The sequence below is a fragment of the Sphaerulina musiva genome (assembly GCF_000320565.1).
Source record: "Sphaerulina musiva SO2202 unplaced genomic scaffold SEPMUscaffold_10, whole genome shotgun sequence".
In the NCBI taxonomy this organism is placed as follows: Eukaryota; Fungi; Ascomycota; class Dothideomycetes; order Mycosphaerellales; family Mycosphaerellaceae; genus Sphaerulina; species Sphaerulina musiva.
Window position 1 is genome coordinate 340178 of NW_016017392.1, and position 22509 is coordinate 362686.

Below are 22509 nucleotides of genomic sequence, written 5' to 3' on the forward strand. Positions count from 1 at the left end.
CGAAGCAGAATGAAGAAAACGGTCGCTGGGGCGCGCGTAGGCCTGTAGGATCTGATCCGGTCCACCTTCTTCATCCTTTTCGCGTCTCACTCTGATGCTGGTGGATTTTCTTCATATTGGAGCGGGCATATTCAGTCCCGCTAATAAGTCAGTAACAGTATCTCACAGCTGAATCAGAAGTCTTCGACGTGTGTGCGTCGTGCGTACCCCCTTGGATGCGATCAATCCCGTTGACGGCGGGGAGAAAAGCAACAAAAATAAAAAAAATTCTCCCTTTGCTGGCGCTTGTCTGTCTGTCTGTCTGTCTGTTCTGGGCTCTTGCAGGGGCAATCATCCATGTCGATTGTCAAAGCCCGTCGTTGTACAACAGCATCCACTCGTCTTGCAGTAGCGGAGAAAACAAAAGAGAGAGAGAGAAAAATTAGCGGGATCCTCGGAGCATATGCGGCCGGTTTAATGATCCTGATCCTTGATCCTTTCTTGTATGTACCTAAGAATCGAAGTCCCGGTCGTTGGGTACAGTGCCCTTGGGAGTGTAGTAAAAAAGCTGGGCGGGTCTGGGGGTGTTTTTAATAATTAATAAGTACCTACAGATCTGTTTCGCGTGCAGAATATGAAATGTGAAATTTGATGGAGTAGTGCGCCGAGGTTTGTTTTGTTTGTTTGTTTGGGAGGCTGAAAGCTAACGAAGCGACGAAGCGGAAAATATCATATAGGGCCGACGACCGAGCATAGCCGAATTATATTAACAGTACCTGGTAGGGACTATATAGAGGCATTTTGTACAATAGAAGTAGGTAAGGTACCTAGGTAGGCAACTTGAAGGTAACCTGACTTGATAGGATATACATTATGTTGTTTTGTATATATGTTATGTACCTTGTTCTCTTTGCTGCTGCTACTGCTGCTGCTGCTGCTGCTGCTGCTGCTGCTGCTGCTGCTGCAATGAGAGATATGTAGGGCTTAGGTTACCTAGTTGGAAAGGTTAGGTAGGTACCTGTAGGTTAAGTAGATGTAGTTGCTACTTACTTACCTTACTACTACTGCTACTGCTACTACCAGTTCTGCAAGCGGCCTCCTAATTCTTTATAGATAGGTTTTCGTCCTGTAATGAGAAGTAGGACTGCACTGCGAGAGAATCGCGTGCGAAAAAGAAAAAAGGCAAAGGACAAACGGGAAGGAGAAAATGTTTTCTGTATCAAACCACATACATGCAAATGACCGTAAGGTAGGTAAGGTAGGTACATATGTACAAATAGAACGAAAAAAACATGCAAATGAAACCCGACTGACCGACTGATAAAGATACATACATATATAAGATCTCCCACTTCCGTCATATCCGCAGACGCCTCGCGGCTGCCAGAACCCAACACATGCACCCCATACAGGGATGATATATGTCCCCCTCGATCGATCGGACGACCATCACGCCCGGCGTTCGAGAATGACGGATATCCGATCCAGCGCGGGTCCGACGCTGGCGCCTCTCTTGGGAGATGAAGGCGCCAGACTGCCCAGATTCAGTTGAGCGGCGTTCGCTGACACGCATCGTTTGTGGACACGCGACGAGGAGGTATCCGCGATGGGAGAAACAAGTTCTTGTAGATCAGGCACCACGTCGTCTTGCTCCTGTGAAGATGGGTCTCGACTGTTATTCTCTGTTGCTTCCTGACTTTCAAAGTTGAAGGCAAACGCCGTCTTCATCTCATCATCTGTATGTTGCTCATTATTGTCCTGTGATTGACCCTCGGTGATAATTCCTAAACCCTGCGCCGCAGGCTCGTGGTAGCCGCTATCCGCGGAGGGCGATCCGTGGGCCGAGGATGATCGTTCCGGGAGGCCGGACAGATCCCAGTACTGGATCTGATTTCTGGGGGCCGGCCTATACTCTGCGTAGGGAGTGAAGATTGGACTGAGGGGAGTCAACGAACTATACGCAGACGGCGGAGGCGCGTATAGGCCCGTCCAAGGGGTCGTCCACGAGGAACTGTGGTACGATATGAGTTCATTGAGTTGTTGCAAATCATCGTGGAGGTAAAACTGGCCCAACTCCATCTCGGAGATGGTTCTTTTAGTCAGAACGCGGGTGTATTGCCATTTTTTGCGTTGATCCCTCGTCAGCTGTCGTTCCTGGCGTTCAGCGAGTACTCGTTCCGCTTTGGAGAGCTTCTTGTACAGCTTGCTAAGCATCTGGTGTGTTCGTGCAAGCTCTGCAGTAGATTTGTGGTGCTGCTCATGCAGCACACTCAGCCTGTTAGGAGCTTGCGCTGGGGACAGCATCTTGAGGCGGCGCTTGTCTGAGCAGATTGGTCGGCTGTGTGGTACGCGAGAGCCCGGCTCGTCGCGCAAAGGTAATAGCGTATAGAAGAGGAGAGATGGTGGGGCTTCTATGTGCGCTTCAGTTTGGGCAACAGGTTCCTTTTAGTATGGCTTTTGTGCTGATCGTGGCACTCGAGAGAACCAAAGGAGAAGAGGCTATTCTAAGTTATCGCCGCGGTGGCTGTATGTCCACAATGGATCCCTTTGAGCTCCGGTAATTGCCATGAGATAGGCTGTCATGATCTGCTTTCGGACAAAGAGGGACCTTTGCGCACACCCACCCTATCTCATCACATTGTCACTGGTATTTGGAGCTCGCAAGATGACCACGAGCGCTCCCGTTGGGCCACGGACGAGATGCGTGGTACTCGAGTACACCCTAAAGTCGCACCCAAATCGTGGCATTGCCGTATCCGGTGCTTGACACGCGACACGTAGTCAGCGAGTACAACAATGCACGAGTATCAGTTTGCAGACAAGCGAGCTGCAACTTCAAACAAAGAAGTTCGCCAAGATACGGTAGGTGTGAGTGGATTCCTGATGTACACCCAGCATTTCTGGCTTTGAAACACTCCACGCCAGATCGTCGGTTGCGTTCCAGATCGGAAAGCGACAAGTTTGTCCACTGCTTCGGTCTCGATATATGATCGGGTGTGTCGCTCCGGCGGTCGAAACGCGATTTCCAACGCGACCGCGCTGGATTGTCAACTAGGAACACATATTATTTGCGACTTTACACGTCGTCACATGCTGCCGGTAGGTCATCGGCTGGTGCATGATCGACATGCCTCTGCGTCCACTCACGAATGGGGAAATCGTCGAATGTATGGCCGTGATATCAGCCTCGGATATGAACATGGTCCAGACATGTCCGAATAGTTCGATTCAGGCGAAGCCAGCATGCTCTGATACCTCGTTGAAGCGCCAGAGACCGGCTTCCTCAGCAGCCTTCCTGACGCGGTCTACTTCGGCGAGGCTGACAGCTCGGTTGATGTCCTGGTATCTGACCTCTTTCTTCGCCTTCTCTGCAGCAGGTATACCGCCTGGTTCGACTATGCCAGCTGTCGCGCCTGTGGCATTGCCTCTTGTCGTCCGCCTCGCTTTGCCCACATGCGCCCTGGGGTGGTACTGCTCCATGATATGGACATACAAGTCTCTACTGACGTTGTCTGCCAACCATTTCACGATCTGTTCGCCCTCGTTTCCTAGTCCTGGCATCACGAGATGCCTCAAGAGGACTCCCCTTTTGGCGATGCCGTCCGCGGTGAATGCCAGATCTCCTACTTGAGCGTGCATCTTGCGGATGGACTCCATTGCAGTCTCGCGATAGTTGTCGGCTTTGAGAAGGCGCTTGGCGCTCTCGGAGGTCCATACCTTGAAGTCGGCCAAGTAAATGTCCACGAGGCCGTCCATCAGCTCGAGGCTTTCTAGAGAGTCGAAACTGGACGTGTTGTACACGATAGGCGCGGTGAGGCCGAGACTCTTCGCATGGAGGATGGCTAATGCGACCTGCGGTACGACGTGTTCTGGCGTCACGAAGTTGATGTTGTGCACGTTTCCGACCTGAACCATCTCGTCAGTCCATCCATGCCCATATCATGTGCTCGCCTCCCTACCTCCTGAAGCTTGATCAGCCATTCGCCCAGCTGCTCTGGTGTCAGGTCGAAGCCATTCTTCTGATGCGCTATATCATGGTTTTGGCAGAAGACACCTACAACGCTCAATTCAGCCGTGTTCATGTGCTACTCACTGCCTCTGAGTCGGCTGATCAATCATTACATCTCAAGTTACATCCACTGAAGAAGACACTGCCGCTGCCATTGCGCCCCGATATGCACGGCTCCTCAGCGAAGTGGGGAGCGATGGTGTTGACCACGACATCGCTACCAATGAGGCATGTCCCCCTCTTCTCGAAGCGGTTGACGGAGCACAAACGAGGGCAGAGATTGCATTGTCGCAGATGTGCATAGGCCAGCGAACGCTTCTTCGCTTCCTGTACCGACGTGAGGAGCTGGTAGCGCGGTATGTACTCGTCCAGGAGGTATGGACCGGAAATTGAACTCCTGTGTCTAATGGCAGTCCCACGAAATGCAGCGCGAACAGGCTGCAAACTGGGGCGTACTCTCATACTGTGTGCAGTCCTAGAAGACAAGTATGGAGAGAGTAATTGTGCATGAGGTGTCTTTGGGTGTGGGATGTGGGCAAGACACGCTTGGAGTTGGAGGTTCATTATCCGATTATCGTGAAGGACGGACCGCGGGCCGCTTCTCCCGCATCTGCGCCACTCGTCGAAGCAGCATTAATCAGCAAACGATATAGAATCAGGTACATGCTTCTCCGTGATGATGGCTTTCCCTCCACTACCCAACAGACAACATTTCTTCCATTGTAAACCATGGCGCCCTCACTGGAAGAGCCGGTGCAGTCGGTCGACACGGCCGTCGACGAGGCACTGAGCTCCAAGCCAACGCTCATTGCCGCCGAGCCAGAAAACTGCCCGGGACCCGAAGGCGAGCAAGCAGGCAAAGCAGACGCCTGTGCAGGCTGTCCGAACCAGCAGATATGCGCATCGGCGCCGAAGGGACCTGATCCGGACATTCCCATCATCACGGAGCGGTTGTCGGGAGTGAAACACAAGATTCTGATTCTTTCGGGCAAAGGCGGCGTGGGCAAATCCACTTTCACCACCATGCTCGCTCACGCTTTCGCTTCGAATCCCGACAATACCGTCGGCGTGATGGACACCGACATTTGTGGACCCTCGATACCTAAAATGATGGGTGTCGAAGATCAGAAGATCCATGTCGCGAATACCGGCTGGGAACCGATATGGGTCACCGACAATCTGGGAGCAATGTCTATTCAGTTCATGCTCCCGAATAGAGATGACGCCGTGATCTGGAGAGGACCAAAGAAGAATGGACTGATCAAGCAGTTTTTGAAGGACGTCGAATGGGGTGAGATGGACTATCTGCTTGTCGATACGCCGCCAGGCACGAGTGACGAACATCTATCTGTCAACAGCTATCTCAAGGAAAGCGGTGTCGATGGAGCAGTTCTGGTGACCACGCCGCAAGAAGTCTCTCTTCTAGATGTGAGAAAAGAGATTGACTTTTGCAGAAAAGCCGGCATCAAAGTGCTCGGCTTGGTGGAAAATATGAGTGGATTCGTCTGCCCGAAGTGCACGCACCAGTCTGAGATCTTCAGAGCGACGACTGGAGGTGGCAGAAGATTGGCAAAGGAGACTGGTGTACCCTTCCTAGGAGCTGTGCCGCTGGACCCTAGAATTGGCATGGCGTGCGACTATGGAGAGAGTTTCTTCGACAACTATGGTGACTCGCCCGCCTGTAAGGCCTTGATCGACGTTGTTCGAGGCGTGGCAAAAGAGATTGGCGAGAAACCCGAAGATGTGCTACCCGATGAGTGAACTTATCGCTGCAGCCACGATACTCGTGTCGTGGCCCGGCGGCGTTCGCTTCCCTGACTCTACCTCCTTCATTCAAATCGACCCAGGCACTTCGGGACACCTAGGTCGCCTATGCCGGCATGGATTTCAGCAAAGCGATTCCGACTAGCATGATGTCCTGCCCAACTGTCCTTTCCTGTGGCACCCGCAGTGGATTATATGAGGACATATCTGGCGACCGGGCTGCAGCGCAAATCTACTTGGCGCTGACTTCTGGTATGCACCAGATAGCAAGTCAAAAGAATTGCTCGCTCGATTGGTGCGCTGTTTGCTAGAACTACGACCTTCATTTCCAAGCAAGAGTCCACACAAAATGCCTATCCTTTGACAGCCTACGGTGCTAGAAGGCGTCATCAGCACGACTTGCGCACCCTCCGCTGCATCTTATATGCAGCCATCACGGCTATACACGACTGATTATTCATAGAAGACTTCATTGCAAGCATACTTGCTCATTTTCGATCCCGCGTCAACCACAGTCCTCTTCTCATCGACGCCTGTGTGAGCACAAATCTATGTGCCTGGCTAAGAGGCCCTCTCCCCCCTTCCCCTGCAGGATTACTAGAATACACCCGCCATACCATAGAGTCTTTCACTGATCAACCTGGATGACTTCTCTTTGTTGTAATCCGCCACCTCCATCCGAGAATAGTGTTCGAGACCGCCCTCGTGCGGCTAGGCTTTGTTCCACAGTGCTCGACAATCTGCTTTCGAACGTAAATCACTGGCCACCTCTTCAGGGAATTGACAATACAATCTCCACCTTTTGACTTTTTTTTTCAACCAGCTTACCGGTGTACGATCCATTCCAGTATCAACAAGTAAACTTTCGTGCTCACTTTCTCGCTACCAACCACTCGATTACGTTTGGCAGCTCATATCAGACTTCTGGGGCACACAGCTGCAACGACTGGACTCGATAGACCAATAGATAGTATGATATACTTCAAGTCTACATTGTGCGCTGTGCTCAGTACATCACTACTGGTGATGAGCTTCAGCGATGCCACACCAGTCACGAATCATACCGTCTCGAAGAGAGGTCTGGCAGTACCCATCATGGGTGGCGTCAACTTTCCCGATCCCGTAAGTGAAGCCAACGACCGAAGCTACCCATGCTCGCTAGATCAGATCCAGACACTAATGTTTGAGAGCAGGCTGTAATCAGAACATCTTCCGGCTGGCACCTCTTCAGCACCAACGCTCTCGTCGACGGCAAATGGATCCACGTCCAACGAGCCTCAACCACCGATTGGAAAACCTTTAAATTCCACCGCGGAGTCGACGCCCTCCCCAAACTCCCCTCATGGGTCGCAGCCTCCCCTCGCGTCTGGGCCCCCGACGTCTCCGTCCTTCCCGACGGCACATTCATCATGTACTACACGGCAGCCATCAAATCCTCTCCTTCCATCCACTGTCTCTCCTTCGCAACAGCCGCCAAAATCACCGACCCTTTCATCGACTCCAGTTCCGCCCCCTGGATCTGTCCCTCCAAATCCGGCGGCGCAATAGACATTTCCAGTTTCACCGACGAAAAACACCCTCCTCCTCCTTCTGCAAACAACAAACAACCACCATTTCGAAGATACATCGTCTACAAAATCGACGGCAACGCAATCGGCCACGGAGGCGCTTGCGGAAATACCGTAAAACCAATAATCCCCACTCCCCTCCTCCTCCAAGAAGTTTCTCCCCACGACGGCCACACTCTGATCAACGGCCCTCCCATCCCCCTTCTCACCAACAGTCTCATCTCCGACGGCCCCTATATCGAAGCACCCAGTCTTACCTTTTTTCAAGGAAAATTTACATTATTTTTCAGCAGTAATTGTTATACGAGTGAGAAATATGATGTGCAATATGCCACTGCGGAGAATATTCGAGGCCCGTATACGAGGCAGGGACAGGTTTTGAGGAGTCATGGGCCGTTTGGGTTGTTGGCGCCTGGAGGGTTGGATGTCGCGATTAATGGGGAGAGGGTCGTGTGGCATGCGGGGAAGAATCCGAGGAGAGAGGTTTTTGTTGGGAGGTTGCAGGTGAAGAAGGGGAGTGGTGGGGGGCAGGTTGAGATTGTTTTGTGAGAGTCTCTTTTTCTTTTTTGGGGGGGTTTTTGGTGGAGATGTATATGTATGTATATGTAGGATGATAGGGAATGTGTACGTATATGTAGACAGACTGGTTGATGATATATAAGGATATCTCATTATTGAACCACTCTTGAGAGATATCTACCTATTTAATTAACAGGCGATAAGTCTCTCAGGGATAGCAGGAGGAGAATTGACCATATTATTGCTCGCTCGTAGCCAATTTGTATACAGTATATCAAGAACAACCCCTCAAGGAATAAAAAACCCCCCAGCCAAGAGACGGAAGAGACGGAGGATTCAATCAAGAGTAAGGTAAAATCACGACTCGAACCCGGACAAGGCGGGCATGTGCCTAGGTAGCCAAGAGGCTGAGGGCTGAGGCTGCGACGGGAAGGCATTGATCCGAGTAAGGTCCTTCGACTAGTGTCCGGGCCCCCGTGGCGCCTGAATGGAAGAATGTACCTTATTTCACGGCTGCAGTAGACCAGGCACGCGATGACTCTGCCTTGTCTTGTCTTGTCTTGCTCTCTAATTCGAATATTGTTTACAACTCGAAATCATACTGCCTAATCTTACCTTAAGGTATTAATCAAAAGATACCTAAGAAAAGATGTATACATCTCCCCAAATGCCAAGACCACCTCCGGATGAAAAGGGCAAGCCGAAATCCAAATGTGGCGCAGATTGTTGGATGGCAGTGCAGATCTCACCCTCTATCCCGGTACACGACACGGCTGTGACGCAGGTTAGGTTAGGTTGCAGGCCCAAAAAAAATGCATATGTAAGAGGTACATATCTACCTTTTCGTAGCGCGCGTGGCAGTCCAGGTGAGGTAAAAGGGTAATGTACTGTACCTCCTCAAGGTCGTGTGAGACGCGTCCCAAGCTATTCCTTTTTCTATCCTTATCCTATTGAACTACCTCTCTCTCTCTCTCTCTTCTCTCTATCTCTTGTTGTGTGCCTCACCAACAAACCAAAAAAGGGGAAAAAGATCTTGTGTTGACACGACTATTGTTGACCGAGCGAGAGTGTGAACATCACCGCTTCCCCCCTCCGAAATCATTCCTATCGTCATCGCCCCCTCCCCCCAGCCCCGAGTATCAGCCGCAAAAACAACAAACAATTCGTCATGACCCGAGTCTCATACACCAAAATCACACCTCTACCCTCCAATGTACCGCGCCAACTCGCCGTGGAGCTGCTCCACGCGCACGAAGAAGTCATCAAACTCAATCCCCTCGTAACGGGAGTCAAAGGCATCGAAACCCCACGCGACAGTCCCAACGACGAGTACTTTTCGCAATGGTACGAGATTTCCGAAATTATCACCTGGGGCTTTGGGATGAAGAAGAAGATTCTCTTCAAGGGAGTTTTTCACGATCAGCCATGGGGCATGCAATCGCATGTGTATGCGCCCATGGGCGTGGACTTGAGGAATAAATATCGTATTGGTGGGAATCAGCCGGGGGAACCGCGAGAGCCGAGGGAGTTGGGCGTGGATACGCCGCTCGATGGATTGTATTTGAGAGAGGATGTGGAGATTGTGTGCAATATTGCTTTGGCGAGCTTCGTCAAGAAGGAAACCAAGGATGCGACGGGGAAGATGATTGCTCGACTGGCCAAGAAGGCGGAATTGCTGGATGAAGGCAAGCTGCATGCCATGTTCGAGAATGGCAGACTGAAAACGGCGAAACCGAGCGCCTTCAGCGACCGTGGTGACGATGCGCACAGTCTCGCGCCGAGCAGTCCTGGTGCGTTCCCCTTTGCGCCAGGAAGTCCGAGCCCAAGCATGTCCTCTGCAGGTTTCGGGCCCCGACTAGATCAGCGTGGCTACGGGAATTATCACGAGATTAGGAGGTCTTCGAGTCAGTACGGCGGATCGAGTCAATATGCGCCTGCATACCAGCAACAAGGCTACAACGGTCCAGAAAACACACGACCTGGTGCATCACATAACATGCCCATGATTAATGAGCTCCCAGGCGATTACTACCAACATCAAGGCCTACAACCTCACCCATTGAAGCCACAGGGCCAGGTCTTCCGCTCAGAACTCCCAGGCGACAACAGTTTCAGTACGGGGACCGGAACACCCTCGCCTCAGCCATCTCCAGGCCAAGCACCCGCAGATTTCGAAAAGGGCCCGAATCGGCAATACCACCCATACGCGACTCCACCTCAGCAATACGCGAACGAGCGCAATCATAGTGTTTCCACACAAGGCGGTTACCACGCCTACGCGAACTCCGACGTCTCCCAGCGCAACTTCAGTATGCACGGCAGTCCTCGCCAGAATCCATCCGACTGGCAAAGTCAACAACAGTCTCAATACTACAACGGCAACGGCGTCGGTCAAGCCATCTCCACAGACGAAGGCCTGACCGCTCATCGATATTCCGACCCCAACGGTCCTCCCTATCCCAGCTCGAGACCTCCAAGCGAATTGCAGTCGGAACCCGATCATCAGCGGTTCTCGCAAATGAGCGTACAGAGTGGAACTTCTTCTTCACAGCAACAAGCCGCGCAAAGTAGTGATAACGCTCAACCGACCATTCCCCCTCGAGACCCCAGGCGTGGTAGTAGTGCTGTCCGGTCGCAGTCTTCTCACGAGGGAAGCGTCTCTTCCAATCGAGGAGGAGGAGGAGCAACTACTGATACCCACGACAAAACTCCTTCTGCAGCAACTTGTCCCGTCTGTGGACTCTTCGAAGGCGATGAAGCCGCTGTGAGCCATCATGTCAGCAAGGCGCATTTTGCATGACGATTCGGCTGATTTGGCTTCCTCTTGCTCTTCCTCTACTTCTTCTCCTTGTTCTTCTTCTTCTTCTTCTTGAATTTCCTAAGAGAGGGAAAACCCAGTACCACCTAAGCAACGATTTTAACGAACAACTAGGTGGATGTTTTTTTCAAGTGTTTACGAGTGTTATGAAGGATGATGGATGAGATGACCTTTTTTTGCGTATTGTTTGGGAGAGGAAGGAGGAAGGAAGGAAAGAAGGAAGGAAGGAAAGAAGGAAGGAAAGAAGGAAGGAAGGAAGGAAGGAAAGAAGCAAAGAAGGAACGAACGAGGAGATACCCCCCCTTTTTTGAGCTTTTTACAACGAAACTCGGTCTGTTTTTCCGTTCGATTCTTGTATATATCTTCCATGTCATTTTATTACTTTACATTTGTTTTGATGTCAAACTCAACTATGTACCTTATCTTGGGCTTTTTTTCTCGTCATGCTCTCTACCTTCAAGGGCCTTGTCTACTTACCAGGTAAGTTTCCGTTGACTTTGGGTACGGTGGTCAAAAGTGGCAGTTTGGTTTGTATGAGGCCGGTATAAGTGGTATTGAATATTTTGTTCGTGTACAAATAAACCTACCTGACCTGACCTACCTTACCTTAGGTGTTGTTATTCAGTGACAAGCTGAGTAAACGAGTCAGCAGCAGCAGCAGCAAGCAGAAAAAAAGTTCGATACTACATGTAGGTACCTTGGATATGTGTGACATGTATACCTAGGTATCTAAAAAGTAGGTAGGTAGTCATCTTGAACAAACTACCTACCTACCTATACCTACCTAGCCTTACGATGAATCAATCAATCATGCCATGTCATGCCCTCCCTTTACTGATGCACATAAACCATTCCTCTCCGATCCGCACTCAAAATCATGCCAAACGGTCTCTCGAGAATTTTGACATCGGTAATCGTATCGAGATGTCCACTCATCAGATTCTGACTCGCCATTCGAATCGTCTCGTACCGACTCGTCGAAGCAGGTTTCTGCGACGAGGGAGAAGATGTCGTCGTCGTCGACTTTTTCGTTGAAGCGGGAGATGGAGAGGTGACACTGGCGCTCACGCCGGCAAGACCACCGTCGGCGGCAGTCGATGGGAGGGTCTCGGAGAGGATACGGCAGTCCATGCCGAGGGGAGTGAAGGTGTAGGATGTTTGGTGGGGGTCATCGGCAGAAGGAGGAGATGCATTTGCTCCTCCTCCTCCTCCGCCAGAGACGAGTCGACAGCCTTCCAAACGCTCCGTATCCCAGAAGCGAACTTTGCCGTCAGGACCACCGGAGATGACATATGGATGTTGGATATCCGAATCCTTGGCTGAAGGCTGTGCTCCAAAGAATGTCACTGTGCTAATCACAGAACTAATGCTATCTTCCCCACTAACACGTCCGAGGAGAGACTCGACGTTCTCGTCATCCAGATTCTTCAGTTCATAGTCGCGTATGTTGTTCTTCTCTTCCCCGCGCGAAGATGCTGTTCGGATGACCTCCAGGCAGATGCACTTCTCCGCGTCCCACACGGTGATCTCACCGGGAGCTGTACCTCCCGTGACACAAAATCTGTTTCGTTTTGAGGATCGCCGGCTTGGGTGGAGTTGAAGGCGCGTAATTGGTGCAGCTTTTGGAAATGTCCACGATCGCAACTTGCAGTGGAATCGCAGGTCCCAAAGGTCGAGGATACCCAACGTTGTGCCTACAAGGAGCCAGTCGTGTTTGCGGCCCATGCAGAAACTCGTGGGCATGCCATGGTGCGCAGGGTTCTGAAGATCGCAAATGATAGACATGTATCGCAAGTCGACTGCAAGGATACGGCCCAGGTTCGTTGCTAGAACTAGCGTACTTGCCGATTCACCTCGGAAGTGCTCCGACCAGATTGCATATTCTCCCGCTGGGTGTGTGGTAGGTATTTGCCACTCCCTGATGATACGAAGCTTGCCATATCGCGTGCCCTTGTCCTGGGAGTCGACGACGTCTACTCGGATCACATGCACCGATCCATCGGAGCCCGTACATACGAAGGAGTGGGTGGCTTCGATGAAACATAAGCTGGAAATGGCGACGCCAGACTCGAGTTTGTAGGACTGACGAGAGCGATACGTAACATTGCGTTCCAAACGTGAAGTGTCCCAGACTCTGACAGAGCTGTCATCTGATGCAGTCAAGAAGAAGACATGATCAGGAGCCACGGCTATGTGTGTCACCCTGGCTGTATGCTCGCCAAGGACTGCTATCAATCGTCCCTGTGGTCTCCATGGTCCTGTCAAGGGGTGATTTACGTTCGTCGGGATGGCACCGTTCACTGTTTGAACAAAAGGGCCAAAGTCTGCTGCGTCGAGCGGAAAATTGTCAACATACACTGCATCGAGCACTTTCAACACTGTTGGGTCGTTTCCAGTGTAGTTGTGACCATGTCGCTGATTGGCTGTCCTCTCCGCAGCCTTCCTGTGTTCCGCGGTCTCCTGCATCGGCGACGGGCGCCGGCTTTCTGAGCGAGGCCGATCAAGTTTGCCATGCGCTGTGGTGTCATTAGTTGCGACTGCAGCTTGTGCTTTGTTTACACCACCCAACAGCCCACCAGCATTGCCCTTTTGGCGGAGGGCATGATCCACATTCCCTAGAAGGCCAATGCCTGTGCTGGGAGAAGAGGACAGACTGGCGGTTTTGTTATGTCGAAGTCGTGACATGGTCTCAGGAATCGGAATGGCGGACTGTGCTGAGCCATCAACTCCGCCAGGCTCCGCAGAGCTTAGCTCGAGAGCAGCGATCTGCTTATTTTCAGCCCTCGATGCCTCTTCAATGGCTTCTGCTATAGTCCTGTTCTGCTTTTCGACTCTTTGCTCATATGCACTGAGATCAGAATCAAAAATGACAGTCTGAGGCTGAATCTTGAGGCCAGACAAGCTCACGATTTGCTCGTAGACTGCGTCAGTCACTTCTGAGTCTTCTCTTTTGGCTCGCTGTGCAGATCGCCACAAGTACTCTCGGAAAGCCAGAATCTTCATTTCATCCTCGCCTCGCATGCCTGCGTTCCGCAAGCGTCCAAGCCACTGTTCGTCCTCGTCAGTTTTGGGCAGTTTGGCCAGCGCTTTGGGACCTAGATCTGTCACAGATGATTGCGGTGGCATCTGACCTGTTGCAGCATACGAGAGCTGCTTCGACTCCCTCGCAGTTTTCCAGAACGCACTTTTGTCCACCTTGCCGGCCCATTGTGCAGCGAGATCGAGGACAGCCCGAGGTAGAGGTTTCTTTAATGCGTCCAATAGCTCGCATTCCGTTAGACTCGCCACTGGCACTTTGAGATAAGGCTGGATCAGAGGAGCAACAAGGATGCGGACGTCTGCCAGCGACAAGTAGGTAGTGGCTGCCGAGACAAAGTGAGACGCTGCTTCCTTGATCCACAGATTGGGGTGCATCTCGAAGCGAGCAACAGTGTCAATCAGCTCCCAAGTCTTCGCACGTTGCAGTAAGCCAACTTCGGCCATGGTTGCTAAAGACCTGAGTGCCTGCTCAACGACAAACTCCTGTGGATCGGTCAGAGCCTGCAGCATGAGGGGCAGAACAAAGTTTTCCACATTGGCGCCTCCAATGTAGACAGCAATGCCAACGATCGTCTTGAAGAATGCACATTTCAGCAGCCAGTCCTGGTCGTTGAGATATGTGTTCAGGTGGCTGAGAATTACATCTGCTGATCTTGCCTCGCCAAAGAAGACACATAGACTTGAGACAGAAGTCAGAAATGCCCGTCGTACTGCATTGTCAGTGTCAGTGAGGAAAACTTTGGTCTGGCCTTCGAATTGTTCCAGCATTTCGGTACGAGTCGCATCGAAAGCTTCTGCGTTGGCGACGGTATCTATACCTAAGCCGTCTCTATCAACCGAGGGCAGTGAACCGTCAGCCCGCAGCGCCTGCATGACATCCAGGAAGTGCGATGCTGTGTCGGCCAGGCTCGCCAAGCAAGCCGCATATGTTGCTCGGACCAGCGGATTTTGCGTGAATCCTTTGCTTTTCACGAACGACTGCAGCCTTGGGAAGATATACTGCGTGAACAAGAAGGTGTTGACAGGAGAGACCACTTTCACCAATGCGAGAAGTTGCGTCATGGTCCTCAGCACAGCCACCAGTACCATCTCGTTGGAGTCGTCGAGGAGTGGCATTACATAGGGCAAGATCCGGTCCAGTTTCGCTTCATCAGGGAGATGCTCTGCAAAAGCTAGTAAGAGCTCGCATGCACGCATCTTCGTAGCCGCTCGAGCCGAGCTTCGCATTGAGGCAGTGATGACATTGAGGAGTATGAAAGTGCCATGGTCTAGGGAACCAACTTCAGCTGAATAAGCAGTATGTCGTCTGTTCGGTAGATCGATCTGCAGCGGGAAGAGCCCACGAAGGTAGGCCGGTCTTGGTATATCTGACCTGGGTGGCTCTGGATCTTCATAACCCAGCGATACAGAGAGCATTTCGAAATCTTCGTATATCTTATCAATGCGGTCATCCGCCTGGCCATTGTTCACATCGCCCGCAGCCACGGACTTTCGACCAAAACTCGGATCTGTGATCTCACCCAGCAAGGTGTGCAGGTGATTGTAGAAGTAAAGAGGAAAGACCTTGCCTTTGTATTCCTCCAAATAATCGTCTGCGTGCCAACGATCTGATGGCTCGAGCTTGAGCATAATAGTAATCATTGCGCGCAAGTGGTCATCATCGATCTTACTCAGCAATGATACAGTCGGATCGTACTCTCCTCGCTTGTATTTGTACATTTGCTCGAGGGTAAAAGTGGGCGCCTCTGTGAAAAGCTCGGCAAGCACGCATCCCAGACTGAAGATGTCCATGTTCCACTGGACCAGATTGCCCTCCTGCGGCTCCTTGCCTTGATAGAAACGCTCTGGCGCCAGGTTGCATATGCGACGGCCTGTAGTATCGTAGTAAGCTGTGAAGTCGGCAGGATTGTAATCTGGCAGATAAACTGGCTTGAAGGACGAGGCGAAGTCTGTCAGGTACACCCATCCCCAGGAGGTGGCCAGCACGTTCTCAGACTTGATATCGCCATGGTAAACCCCACGATCATGGCAGTCCTTGACCGCACACAAGAGCTGAAAGGAAATCCACTTCTTCTCGATATCTTCCAGAAACGGCCGGATGCTGATTCGATCATACAGGGAAGTGTGAATGTACTGCCGCACAAGAACACCGATAGTGCTGGTTTCCCGAATGCGAGCATACGGCAAGACATTGGGAATGTCCTTGAGTAGCCTTCGTTCTTGTTTCAGTGCTTTGACATAATGCTGAAAGGATACATCGGGCCCCTTCTTCGTGCACACCTTGGCGACAACGATGCCGTCGTGATGCCTCGCTCGGACAGTTCGTAGGTAGCGTCCGCCACCCAGTGGCTTTTCAAAGGTGAGGTCGGATAGCTCCGACGTCTCGATAGCACTAGGAGCTGGCAGTGCTATCGACGAATTCCCTTGTCCCATGCCTCAGAAGCCTCGTCTCAAGTCATGTGCTGGCGGGCAGGTGTCGACGCGGCTTGTTCTCGCGCATCGTGTTGCTTCGAGGATACTGGTGCAGCTGTGTGGAATTGTTTCATCAAAGGTTGCCAGAAGGAAGAAGTCAGGTATGCATAAGGTACATGTACGTTCAAGTCCACATCATTCACTTTGGATGTTCACCAAGTCGCCTGACACGTCCAGGCGCGTGGAGTAATGCTAAGATGGATGTGGATGGTCGGGACGAGGGGAGTGGAGGCGTTTGGTGGCCACGACTTCTGCGCTCCACGACTTGTGGCTATCGGCTATCACAAGCGAGCGTGGAGTCATCCATTGAATGGAAGATTTCTGAATTGGAGGTTGGTGGTGTCCACTCTGGAAGGCCTTCAATACCAACTCGCCTTACATTCATTTCTGCCTACCTAAAACATCGATCCAGCAAAGATGGCCGTCAATGGGACCACCAACGGCGAATTGCCTCAAGCACCGCACAAACTCTTCGATACCATCCTCGTCCTCGATTTTGGCTCCCAATACACCCATCTGATCACACGCCGACTTCGCGAGCTCAATGTCTATTCTGAGATGCTGCCATGCACACAGAAGCTGAAGGACCTCGACTTTACACCCAAAGGAATCATTCTCTCTGGCGGGCCCTATTCTGTCTACAGCCCAGATGCTCCCCACGTGGATGAGGCGGTGTTCCAGCTGGACGTCCCCATTCTCGGCATCTGTTATGGTCTGCAAGAGCTGGCTTGGCATCATGGTAAAGGAGTTGCTGCGGGCGAGAAGAGGGAGTATGGCAAGGCAACCTTGCAGCTACAGAAGCACGCGGGCAAGAGCGCACACATCGACAAATTGTTCGAGGGCTTAGAGAACGAGGTTGTTTGGATGTCACACGGTGACAAGGTCTCGAGGCTTCCAGACAATTTCCATACCATCGCAAGCACTGCCAATGCACCATTCGCGGGCATTGCACATGATACCAAAAACCTATATGGCATTCAATTCCACCCTGAGGTCTCTCACACCCCCAAGGGCATTCAGCTCATCAAGAACTTCGCTGTTGGAATCTGCAAGGCACAGACAAATTGGACCATGGGCGCTTTTGTCAATCAAGAGGTGGAAAGGATAAGAACTCTTGTAGGAGACAAACAGCAAGTCATCGGTGCCGTCAGTGGTGGTGTTGACTCCACCGTAGCAGCCAAGCTCATGCAGACTGCAATCGGTAAGTTTGTTGATCGCTACACGGCAGGCACCCTCCGTTATTTGTCTGGCATTATGCATCTACAAAGCAGATCGATACTTGAAAAAGGCGTGAATCTTGCTAACTGTCGCAGGTGACCGTTTCCACGCCGTCATGGTCGATAACGGCTGTCTGCGACTCAATGAAGCAGTTGAGGTGGAAGCCACGCTGAAGGAAGGACTCAAAGTCAACCTTACAGTGATAGATGCCAAAGATCGCTTCCTCGGCAAGCTCGCTGGTGTTTCAGACCCAGAGAAGAAGCGCAAAATCATCGGCAACGAATTCATCGAGATCTTTCAGGAAGAAGCCAAGAAGATCGCTGCTCGCGCCGAGAATACAGACCGGGCTGGCAAGGTCGAATGGTTCCTCCAGGGCACTCTCTACCCGGACGTGATTGAGTCGATTTCGTTCAAGGGACCCAGCGCCACAATCAAGACACATCACAATGTTGGCGGTCTGCCCGAGAAGATGGATCTCAAGCTCATCGAGCCTCTCCGTGAGCTCTTCAAAGATGAAGTACGCGCTCTGGGCACCGAGCTTGGTATCCCAGAGAATCTCGTTTGGCGCCATCCTTTCCCAGGTCCCGGTCTAGCTATTCGCATCATTGGTGAAGTCACTACAGACCGCATCCGCATTGCTCAAGAGGCAGACAAGATCTGGATCGAGGAAATCAGGAAGGCCGGTTTCTATCGCGAAATATCGCAGGCTTATGCTGCAGTACTGGGAGTGAAGTCCGTGGCTGTCGTGGGAGACCAGAGACTTCATGGCGAGATTGTGCACCTTCGTGCCGTACAGACTACCGATTTCATGACTGCCAATGTCTTCACTGGAGCTCCTATGGATTGGTTCGCAAGCGTAAGTGATCGTATCGCGAACGAGGTTCAGGGCGTGGCAAGAGTGGTGTATGAGACTACCAGCAAACCACCTGCCACTATTGAATTGGAGTAACGAGCTCGAGCATGGAGCGAAAGCATCGGGGTTGTAAGGCGTTGGCAGGCATGAGAGGGAGTGGTACACCAATATGCTAGATAGCGAGGCGTTGGGTCGTGATGCAGAAGTTGAACCGTGAACAGCAGCATCCTATGATACCCCAGAAGCACAATGAAACATGATTATTAAACGAGTGTTGTGCTAGACTTCATTTCACTTCACTGTTTGCATCCCAGCAATTCACGAGACGCATCTTTTCATCATCCCCGTGACATTTCCTTGGTTTGCAAAGACTGTGATGTCGTTGCCAGGCCCACGAGATCCACAAAGCTGAGTGAACGTGAATGGCAGTCTGTGATACGGTCCGTGCCTGAGTGAGGTCATAATCACATCGTCATTATTGCAAGAGAGTTTTATAGCGGGCAGCTGTCTCATGCCCCATCTTTCAGAGAACACACACACACAGACCTGCATACACCAAAATCAAGCTCTGCAACACTTCGACATACCCGTCACACTTCAACTCACTCACCACACTTCAACCACCACCACCACCACCACTACCATGTCTTCAAACGTTGGCGACCGTCGCACTTACGAGGATGGTGACCAGGTACCTAGTGCCCCTCCAACCCTCCCTCGCATTGAAGGGACTGGGACGCTGATCAATGCGCAGAAAAACTACACCGACGCGGAGCTGAAGGCGCAGAAGGAGTCTGAGCGCTTCGACGAGGGCAAGAAGAACTCACACAACGCGACTGACGCAAAGGACGAGCGCTCCATTGCCAACCGCCTAGCTGCTGAGGAGAAGAAAGACCAAGAGCCGGACTCAGAGAAGAGCCAAGAAGCATTCGAATCGAAGAAGGACGCGACTTTGCCCGTAAGTCACAGCAACCACCAAGCACGGCAAAAGCATGTCCCGGCATATATGCGACCGACTGCGAGTTCGACTGGTCACCAGCATCAGCAAAGCTCTCGTTCGAATTCCAGGACATATCTCATGCAACCTGCGAATACCAGCAACCAAGATGAGAGGAAGTAGAAACTGATCAGGCATCGACAGGCCCGCAACCACGGCAACGAGCCCTCCAAGGGGGCCAAGATTGACCAGCAGCTTCGCGAGGAGGAGGAGGTGAGAGCCCGCGGCATCCTGCCATATCGACGAAAAATGCTAATCTTGTTCAGGCAATCCTCAAGAAAAAGGGTGATTTTGGCCCAGCTGCTTCAAACTAAAGCTTTCTGTTCTGTTGTTAGCATACTACCAACCAGCGTTGCCGCATAGAAAGAGGATTGGCAATACAGAGCCAGAAAACATCACGATGAGATGTGTAGATGATACCATTGGGCGAGGAAGCTCCAGATCGGCATATAGTCTGCCGCAGAACAGAGGATAAAACCAGGTTCTTGAATTGAGAAAAGTCTTGTCAGACCAGATGAAGTTTTACCCTGCCCAGCTCACGTTATTCCCTGTGTCACTACTACTTCCACTAGACAGCAGCACACCATTGACCTCGACCAGATGGATAAACTTGCTCGGTATGCACACAACAGCAAACCACTCCAAACTGTCACGCTTATGATTCCACCTGTCGGCAAAACCAAGTCAGCCACTTAAACCTTTAATTCTCAGCTCAAGAGAGAAAAGAAACTTCTACCTATCGTCAGAATCAAATCCCTAACACGGGAGAAACTTACCAATTCAACCCCTGTGTCGCACAATCCGTCGAAAACACAGCACATTCCCACCCAGGACTTCTCAAAATTGGAAACTTGATCCCTTTACCAAGTTCCACATATTCCCACTCAAACCGATGCAAATCAATCTTATACGTTCGAACATCTCTTCTTCTCTTCTTCAACAGCCTTCTACGATGTTCTGAAGTAGCCCACGCTGCAGAAGTCGTCGTCGAGACGAAGAGTGGAGAATTGAAAATTTTCGCAAGATGGCTTTCGTAGTCGTTGTTGTCATCGTCTTCGCTGACGTTGTGGAAATGGAAATCCGGCCCGTCGAGTTGTCGATCGAGGGTTAGGGGACTTATGATGTCTTCCCATGTGGCTCCGGTTTGTGTGCCTGTGTCGAAGTCTCCCGAGAGGTGGTTGGGGAGTGTGTGTGAGGTGCTGTCGGTCACGCGATAGAGGCAGGGAGGTTTGGGTGGTGTGGGTATTACTGTTGGACCTTGCATTTTTGGTTTTATTGCTGGTGGTGGTGGTGCTGTTGTTGCTGTTGTTGTCGTCGTTCTGAATTTTGTATATACACAGTAGGTAGGTCGGTAGGCTGGTAGATAGGTTGGTAGGTTGGGTGGTGGGTTGGTTGGTAGGTCAGGTAGATATGTAATTTTGCAATGTGGTACCACTCCAACAAGTATGCCAGACAGAGAGGGAAGGGGAGTAGGTAGTGAAGTAGTGAAGTAGTGAAGTACAGGTAGTAAGGTAAGGTACATGTACCTGACAGTAGTAATATTCCTTGCGATCGAATGACTAAAGTACCATACCCTACCCTATGTATATGATGACCACCATCTCACTTCCTTACTACCAGTGACGAGTCTGACGACTACCACTACTCACCCTATCTATTTTTTCTACACCCCCTTCCCTGATGTGATCATCCCAGTAGGTAGAGAACAAGCAAATTTAATAACGTATTCAATCAATCAATCAATCAATCAATCAATCACTCACTCACCCATCCACCTACCCGAAACGTCAGACAACCGACCGCGCGCACCCCCCCAGGCCCCAGGGGTTGGGCACTTTTCTTCTGGCGTGATTCCAAGGACCAGGTCTATGGTGGTGTGCGAACAGTTACGGGTCAGGTTCCCACCAAAAGCTTCCCAGCTTTTCGCAGATGGCCAGAAAGAAACCCTGTTGCAAGCTGCCGAAGTCTTGAACCAGTAATTCCGAGACAAAAGACTAGGGGGGGGTAAAGGCCATGTCCATTGGTATGATTGTGAATGTGCCGGAAAGAAATACCTTACCTATTCTATCTTTGAAGCCTCCCTAGGCCTCTTTAGGTAGTGGTGCGTGTCTGTGTGCACTGTGACTGTGTGTGTGTGTGAGGCAGTGTTGCCACGTTCTGGCCCTGTTCTATCCTGGGTTTGATGTTTCCCCCCCCTTTTTCTTTCGCTAGGAGGTAGGGGAGGAACCCATGCTTCTTCTCGAGAAGGCGATGCCGATGGCCCGATGATCCCCATCCCGCCGGGCCGAGTCGTGAGTTTTCGGTAAACTATTTCCACCTGGAAACCCTGCAAACTTGGGCTTGGGGGGGGGGGGATAGCATGGAATGCGGAACACTCCCCGAGGCGATAGTCATGCTACCGTCGATGATGATGATAATGACCTTTCACCGCGGAATTTTCATAGAGCGGAATCGGATACATTAGCGAAGGGAAGCGTATTGATACACGGTAATTTAATATGTCCTACGGGCCTGCCCGTTGGTAGCACGGTGTCGGCCAATTTTCGTACGAGGTATGTATGTACACACGCCGCGCGCGTGTACGGGTATTCTATCTCTCTTTCTCTATCTATCAATCTTCTTCTTCTTCTTCTTCCTACGAGGCTTCTTCTATCTCTATCTCTATCTCTATCTCCTCCTCCTCCTTCTCCTCCTCTCCTTCCCTCCCCCTCCCTTATCCTTGTCCTTGTCCTTGTCCTTAGGCTTCTCTTCTTCTTGTCCTTCTCTTCTAAATTTTGAAGGACAAGGATAAGGTAAAGAAGGAGGTAGTGGAGATGGAGATGGAGATGGAGATGGAGATGGAGATGGAGATGGAGATGGAGATGGAGATGCCTAGGAAGTAGGAAGAAGAAGCCCGGGAAGAAGAAGAAGAAGAAGAAGAAGAAGAAGAAGAAGAGAACGCCCGCGAGGAAGAAGACGTCCGAGAAGAAGAAGACGCCCGAGGAGAAGAAGAAGAAGAAGAAGAAGAAGAATATAGAGAGATAGAGATAGAGATAGATATGCGCGCGCTGTGCGCGCGCGAAAATTGAGATTGGTATAAATTCCGTACTACCAACGGGCAGGCCCGTAGGACATATTAAGACTATAGGCGTTAAAGTCTCGATCATCCCGGGCCTAGATCGCAACCTAGAAGAATGTCGAAGCCTGTCGCAGTTCGACCACAAGATTGGCATTGTTGACCCCGATCTCTCCGGTCTGATTGAACAGGCCAAGCAAGCTATAGGATTATCCCTC

At 51.2% G+C, this 22509-nt stretch overlaps 9 protein-coding genes across 9 annotated transcripts; 5 read left to right on the plus strand and 4 right to left on the minus strand.

The window, feature by feature from the left end:
- Positions 1-1190: 1190 nt before the first annotated feature.
- Positions 1191-3799, minus strand: SEPMUDRAFT_151373 (uncharacterized protein). Its single transcript, XM_016906771.1, has one exon. It carries the CDS (start codon positions 2281-2283, stop codon positions 1429-1431), a length of 855 nt encoding a protein of 284 aa, XP_016757412.1. The 5' UTR covers positions 2284-3799; the 3' UTR covers positions 1191-1428.
- SEPMUDRAFT_71870 (uncharacterized protein) lies at positions 1191-4450 on the minus strand (the record flags this gene model as incomplete). Its single annotated transcript, XM_016909957.1, has 3 exons — positions 1191-3885; positions 3939-4033; positions 4102-4450. The coding sequence occupies 3 exons, from the start codon at positions 4448-4450 to the stop codon at positions 3208-3210; spliced, it is 1122 nt and encodes a 373-aa protein (XP_016757413.1). The 3' UTR covers positions 1191-3207.
- A 257-nt stretch (positions 4451-4707) lies between these two features.
- SEPMUDRAFT_151374 (P-loop containing nucleoside triphosphate hydrolase protein) lies at positions 4708-6549 on the plus strand. The gene has a single exon (XM_016906772.1). The coding sequence runs from the start codon at positions 4718-4720 to the stop codon at positions 5747-5749; it is 1032 nt and encodes a 343-aa protein (XP_016757414.1). The 5' UTR covers positions 4708-4717; the 3' UTR covers positions 5750-6549.
- Positions 6550-6847: 298 nt separating this feature from the next.
- Positions 6848-7998, plus strand: SEPMUDRAFT_144134 (glycoside hydrolase family 43 protein; the record flags this gene model as incomplete). Its single annotated transcript, XM_016903068.1, has 3 exons — positions 6848-6874; positions 6946-7772; positions 7983-7998. 3 exons carry the CDS (start codon positions 6848-6850, stop codon positions 7996-7998), a joined length of 870 nt encoding a protein of 289 aa, XP_016757415.1.
- Positions 7999-8868: 870 nt separating this feature from the next.
- SEPMUDRAFT_151375 (uncharacterized protein) lies at positions 8869-10921 on the plus strand. The gene has a single exon (XM_016906773.1). The coding sequence runs from the start codon at positions 9008-9010 to the stop codon at positions 10637-10639; it is 1632 nt and encodes a 543-aa protein (XP_016757416.1). The 5' UTR covers positions 8869-9007; the 3' UTR covers positions 10640-10921.
- A 433-nt stretch (positions 10922-11354) lies between these two features.
- Positions 11355-16335, minus strand: SEPMUDRAFT_151376 (phosphoinositide 3-kinase regulatory subunit 4). The gene has a single exon (XM_016906774.1). It carries the CDS (start codon positions 16127-16129, stop codon positions 11489-11491), a length of 4641 nt encoding a protein of 1546 aa, XP_016757417.1. The 5' UTR covers positions 16130-16335; the 3' UTR covers positions 11355-11488.
- A 190-nt stretch (positions 16336-16525) lies between these two features.
- SEPMUDRAFT_135733 (GMP synthase subunit B) lies at positions 16526-18510 on the plus strand. Its single transcript, XM_016902729.1, has 2 exons — positions 16526-17369; positions 17482-18510. The coding sequence occupies exons 1-2, from the start codon at positions 16586-16588 to the stop codon at positions 18333-18335; spliced, it is 1638 nt and encodes a 545-aa protein (XP_016757418.1). The 5' UTR covers positions 16526-16585; the 3' UTR covers positions 18336-18510.
- Positions 18511-18787: 277 nt separating this feature from the next.
- Positions 18788-19815, plus strand: SEPMUDRAFT_151378 (uncharacterized protein). Its single transcript, XM_016906775.1, has 4 exons — positions 18788-18930; positions 18994-19197; positions 19381-19449; positions 19503-19815. Exons 1-4 carry the CDS (start codon positions 18883-18885, stop codon positions 19548-19550), a joined length of 369 nt encoding a protein of 122 aa, XP_016757419.1. The 5' UTR covers positions 18788-18882; the 3' UTR covers positions 19551-19815.
- Positions 19759-20500, minus strand: SEPMUDRAFT_120159 (uncharacterized protein; the record flags this gene model as incomplete). Its single annotated transcript, XM_016901576.1, has 2 exons — positions 19759-19903; positions 20013-20500. The coding sequence occupies 2 exons, from the start codon at positions 20498-20500 to the stop codon at positions 19759-19761; spliced, it is 633 nt and encodes a 210-aa protein (XP_016757420.1).
- Positions 20501-22509: the final 2009 nt, after the last annotated feature.